Source organism: Atta colombica, unplaced genomic scaffold, assembly GCF_001594045.1.
Source record: "Atta colombica isolate Treedump-2 unplaced genomic scaffold, Acol1.0 scaffold155, whole genome shotgun sequence".
Lineage (NCBI taxonomy): Eukaryota > Metazoa > Arthropoda > Insecta > Hymenoptera > Formicidae > Atta > Atta colombica.
In genome coordinates this window covers 2,870,836-2,876,675 of record NW_017259245.1, presented here as the reverse complement: position 1 = coordinate 2,876,675, position 5,840 = coordinate 2,870,836, and the positions used below count along the sequence as shown (strand labels likewise).

General features: G+C 28.5%; 1 protein-coding gene across 1 annotated transcript; it reads left to right on the top strand.

Moving 5' to 3' along the window:
- Positions 1–1,466: 1,466 nt before the first annotated feature.
- LOC108685691 (methyl farnesoate epoxidase-like) lies at positions 1,467–4,617 on the top strand. The gene is made up of 8 exons (XM_018190609.1): positions 1,467–1,545; positions 1,948–2,245; positions 2,523–2,711; positions 2,792–2,972; positions 3,074–3,188; positions 3,831–4,011; positions 4,115–4,374; positions 4,436–4,617. The coding sequence occupies exons 1-8, from the start codon at positions 1,467–1,469 to the stop codon at positions 4,615–4,617; spliced, it is 1,485 nt and encodes a 494-aa protein (XP_018046098.1).
- The last annotated feature ends 1,223 nt before the right edge of the window (positions 4,618–5,840 follow it).

The following is a 5,840-nucleotide window of genomic DNA, read 5'->3' as shown; positions in this document are numbered from 1 at the left end:
ATATATATATGTATATAAGTTTAAAATTTTTAATTTGTTTTTAAACTTTTCCTTTGCATCATTGTGATAATCATGAATAAAAGAAATGTTCAAAACATTATTTAAATCTTTACGTATTTTATATCTAATTATTTCCATTTCATAAAAATGATTGACATTGGAAATGTCAATCAACGTCGCAATGATATATAAAAATATAATTTATTAACAATAGTTATAACAGTATCAACAACCTATGTAACATGAATGACTCGATAATTTAACCGAATAATTGCGATGGAATTAACTCGATGATTTTAAATGGTTTGCGGCGATCGTTATTCACCGAGCGTCCTCGATCGTTTTCGTTTTGATTTGACGTTGCAGGTGGAAAAGGTCAGAGCAAGACGGTTATCAAACGTGGGTTCGAGGGAGGAGGGGGGGGAGGGGGGGAATAGAAAAGGTATAGGTGTATAAGATTGTACAAGCGCAAAATCGTAAAACTATTGCGTGAAGTGTTAGCCGGATCACAAATACCGAAATGGAGAACGGAGATAGCGTGTGTTTTGATGTGCGCGAGATTAATTAGAATTGCGAATTTATGATTCCCACATCTGCCGCTTATAACTTCTGTGATTATCTCGCACTGCTATAATCATCGATACAATGACCCAGCAGTATTCTTCACTATATTCTTGTTTCTCTCTAAGAAACTTCTTTGCAGCTGTTTCTATAGAACATCTTGAATCATTTGGTCATATCTATTATCACCTTCCTATTACCGCAAATTAACACATAAAAATTAATATATTCTCTTCTCTTCTCTCTTTCTTTGAATTACATGTATAATAAATACAAATCAATAATATAAATTTTGTATCATTTATAATAAATTCTAATTATTTCCATTTTGTCGAAACTGGATAAAAATATTAGCTAATGAAACATCGATTCATTCTAAGGATGTTACACAACGTACTATTGGAAACGTTTCAATGTATTATATCATAGCTGTCGCAAAGCATTTTGCAAACTTTATGTAAGGTCCAGAAAACAGGAGGTAGACTTGGTAGGTCGCGTGCATACAGTAACTTGTACAGATATATTCGTACATAATTGGAACCTTGAGCCAAAATTCTCTTGCCTAATATCCCAGTGAAAGGAATATTTGTCTCATATAACAGAATTTCCACGGGAATAGTGCAGTTTCGAATAGTATCGCTTACTATGAATGACAATTTTGTAAGAGATATGGTGGATTAGTAATTTTATACATAGAAAATTCAAAATAAAATATCGTACAGTTAATTACTGCATTTATTGTGTCATGTAAGATTTAGTAATTTCAATCTGTTTCAAGAAGATATAAAAAATTTCTTTAAATTATAAAAAGATTCTGAGACTAATAAAGACTAATAAAATAAATTTTTTACGTATTTTTACATTATTTCTATATTTATATTGCCATTAAGATTAACAAACAAATAATGTGGTTTATAATTGTTTGTTTGGTGATACTCACAAAAATTTTGTACGACTGGCGTCGCCCATCAACATTTCCTCCAGGTAAATTATATTTCATTGTAATTATATTCAATAAAAAGTTAGATTTATTTAAAAATTATATTTATATGGTAATTATAAAAATATTTGTGTTATTTTTACATAGTTTTTATTGCTATGTTTATAATTATTAATAATTTTTTACATCACCTTTTATAAAAATAATATAATTAATCATATAAATTAAACAAAATTTTATCTTCTTTTTTTATAAAAATAAATAAATTATTGATTATTTATGTATTTTTCAAAAAAAATGTAATACAAAAAAATTTTACTTTTATTTTACGCTTTTATTTCAAACAGACATTTTTGCTTCTATTTTTTTATGAACATTTGCTTTGATACGACTCAATATTCTATATTGTCTCGCAATTTATGAATATATAAGATATTCTATTCGAGGACCCCGCGGTCTACCGATCGTGGGAAACATACTCGACGTAAAACGTCTGGTCGATGAGACGAAGTTTTATTCTCATGCCTGGTGTCGGTTAGCCGACATTTACGGACCTATCGTCGGTTTGAAACTCGGCATAGCTGAACCGCTGATCATTGTTTCCGGTAAGGATGCGGTAATCGAAATGATGAGTCGACCTCAGTTTGACGGCAGACCTAATGGATTTATACATAAACTTCGCACGGGGGGTAAACGGAGGGGTGTATTATTTACCGATGGCGATATTTGGCGAGATCAAAGAAGGTATTTCGCATACAATTATATTATTATATTTAAAACTTTTAAAAAAATCGTGTTTGATATAATCTAATACAGAATATGCCTTTGATACATATATAAATTAACAAGAAAATATTATATTGAATAATTTTTTTCAGTAAATATTATTTTTCTGTATGGATTATATCAATAACTCTTGTTTAACAATTTCATATTTTCAACAAAATTTTTTAAGAGATTAAATCTTTAAAATATTGTTGTTATATTATTTTCTTTAAATTACTTGTTACAAATTATTCAGATTTGTTCTGAAAACATTGAAAGAGTTTGGATTTGGAAATGTTACGATGGAGGACATAATATTAAACGATGCGATTTCCTTAACAAGTACGATAGAATCGCTGGCTAAATTGGGACCCATTACCAATTTGTACAATATTACCTCCATAGCTGTTCTCAATAATTTATGGACATTAGTCGCTGGAACTCAGTATGCTGCATTATTGTAAATTCGATTTAAAATTGTAATTAAAATGTAATTAAAAATAACATGAAGATATATCGTTGTAGATTTGACTTGGATAATTCGAAATTAACAGAGATTTTATCAGTGGTAAACGAGATTACAAGAAATACTAACGTCACTGGTGGTATATTAACCCATTTACCATTTTTAAGATATTTTACTCCAGGATTAACTGGATTTACTGCACTAAATCAAAAATGGACACGAATGTGGCAATTCATTAGGGTAATGCAATACCTATTCCTCCGTTAGCGATATAATTTCTATATATTTCTAGATATAAATATAAGAGATCCTTATAAATAAAATAAAATATCGTCTTTCAGACCGAAATAATGAAGCACAAACAAACTAGAACACATGGCGAATTCAGAGATTTTATCGATGTTTATCTAGCGGAAATGGACAAGCAATCAAATTCTTCTATATCGTCTTTTGATGGTACACAATGTCATAATGTACATAATTATATAAATGAAAAATTTTTTTTACGTATAATGGGAGTGCATATTTTTTAAATATTACATTTTTCGCAAATCGTTATAAGATTTTTATTAGATTTTCGTACATCATAATTTCTAGAAACAAAACAGTATTAAACGAAAAAAAAAACAGAAAAATATTATTTTTTAATACATTACTTTAAATACGAAGTGCCACTACAGTTTGAATGTTAAGAGGTTGAACTATTATACAATTCATATAAAAATGAATTAATTTCAAAAATGATAATTGCGTGCCGATATGGTTGTCGGACTTTCAACGCAATCAATCTGAAATATTAATAATCCCTCCAAATTTTCTAAATTTTAAAAAATTCTAATAAATTTATTGCGAAAAATATTGCCTCGATCGAACCATCTCTTGCATTCCGTGCAATTATTTTTAAATATTTTATTTTACTAATATTTAATATTTTTTATTTAATATTTAATATTTAATATTTTATTTTAATATTTTATTTTACCTAATAATATTGTAATAAATCCGTATATTAAATTGTGTATTTTTCTCATGATAAAAATAATTGCACAAAGTAATTTTTGACGCATAATAGATAATACAAATTATTATTGTTTTCAGAAGAACAATTAATTAGCGTTGTAAAAGACCTTTTTACTGCTGGAGTGGAAACGACAAAAAACACAATTGGTTTCATAATTACGTATCTTGTGGTGAAGCAAGATGTGCAAAGAAAAGTACATGAAGAAATCGATAGAGTGCTTGGAACGGAAATTTTACCTCGCATAGTATACAAAAATCGGTACAACGAATAAAACATTGCTTAATATATTATATTATTGTAATATTAAAATTATTTCATTCGCGGACAAATGCGTTGTGTAAGATATACTGAAAATTTTCAGATTGCCGTACTTAAACGCAATAATAGCAGAAGTAACGAGATTGGCGAACGTCGGTCCTACTTCAATTCCTCATCGAGCTATGACTGACTCCACTCTACTAGGCTACGAGATAAAAAAAAATTATACTTTACTAGCTAATCTGCGAAGCGTACATATGGACGAGCAGCATTGGGGCGATCCAAAAGAATTCAGGCCCGAAAGATTTATTAATGATAAAGGAGAATATATCGAGGATCCCTGGTTAATACCGTTCGGCTTAGGTAAAGAAAAATACAATACTTTATAGTAATACTGAAAATTGTAACATTAACGATTTGACAGGTCATAGAAAATGCTTGGGCGAGATTTTGGCGAAAAACAACATATTTCTGTTTACTGCGTGTCTATTACAGAAATTTCAGTTCGTGTTACCTTTAGGACATCCCAATCCTATTTTAGAAGGCGTCGATGGTTTCACAATCGCACCACCTCACCTAAGTGTTGTTGCTATAAAAAGAAAATAACTACTTAATTATAATAATACGCGCGTACGCAATGTATGATCGCGATAAAATCTATACAACATGATGATAACAAAGAAATAATTTACATCATTCCATAACATTTCACAAAAAACATGAAATAATAAAAATGATTTCATGCTATTTTTCAGAAGGATTGCAATGATTATAATTATCATTCTTTTTTATAATAGCGATTATCTTTATTTTATTTTTAAATACAAGTTTCTATCTCAAGTAATGTTAGAAGATTCTATTTACAATTAATATACAGTAACATGTTTTTCTATTCACAAGAGAAATGCTTACAAGAAGTCTTTTTATTACATTCCATAATATTCAAAGGAACGTTATTCGTCGTTGGCCACCTATTGTACATTTGGCATAATTCGAAATATCGAACCAATCACATAATCTTTTTCTTTCGCTTCGAATACTATGAATGATGGAAGACAACAGAATCCAAATAAAAGTCTTATCAAAAGCTTTCACAAAATAACTACATATAATATTTTTCAGTTTCGATGTTTCGAGTCATGAGGCGAATTAACGGAAAATTATCGCAAAGATTATTTATCTCAAAAAAATTAATTAATATATATCATACTGCGAAATTTAAAATTGAGAAATTAGTTTTTCGCAGTAAACAAAATATATATATTTTTATATACAATCAGAAGATATATGACTGACACAAATGTCAGTTCTATTATTAATGTAATTTATGTAATTTCTATAAAAGAATGTAATACACAGACGTCAATAATTATAGAATAGAAATATGTTCTGTAATCGGAAGTATAGTATAGTATAGATGTATAGAGAGAAATCGTTATATGTCATGAGAGAGAGAAATTCCAAAAAGTTTTATTTACACTAAGAATTTGGAGATTCGTATGGTCCACAAAGATGCAAAAATGCACAACTTTTCTTTATGATAATGTCAAAAGTATACTTATCATGATCCAATAATGATCAATCGGAACTTTAGATGACAACATTCTCGGTGGTACGGTACAAACACTTTAAAATTTTAATAAATAATAAATTTATACTATCGCTGGCTGATATATTTAAAGAAAGCTATTAAGTCAGATTAACAATTAACACATATATAATATCGATAATTAACACAATAAAATAACAAAACTGCGACCTGATAACTGCGACGGCAAATATAAAAAAAATTGATCTCTTGAACAAAAACAAATATAAATAATTACCTA

Bases quoted from the DNA above. Each gene is read 5' to 3' on its own strand.
- LOC108685691 (XM_018190609.1), top strand. From the start codon at position 1,467: ATGTGGTTTATAATTGTTTGTTTGGTGATACTCACAAAAATTTTGTAC. The intron at 2,712-2,791 runs GTATGCTGCATT...ATATCGTTGTAG, and splicing joins ACATTAGTCGCTGGAACTCA to ATTTGACTTGGATAATTCGA. The intron at 3,189-3,830 runs GTACACAATGTC...TATTGTTTTCAG, and splicing joins TTCTATATCGTCTTTTGATG to AAGAACAATTAATTAGCGTT.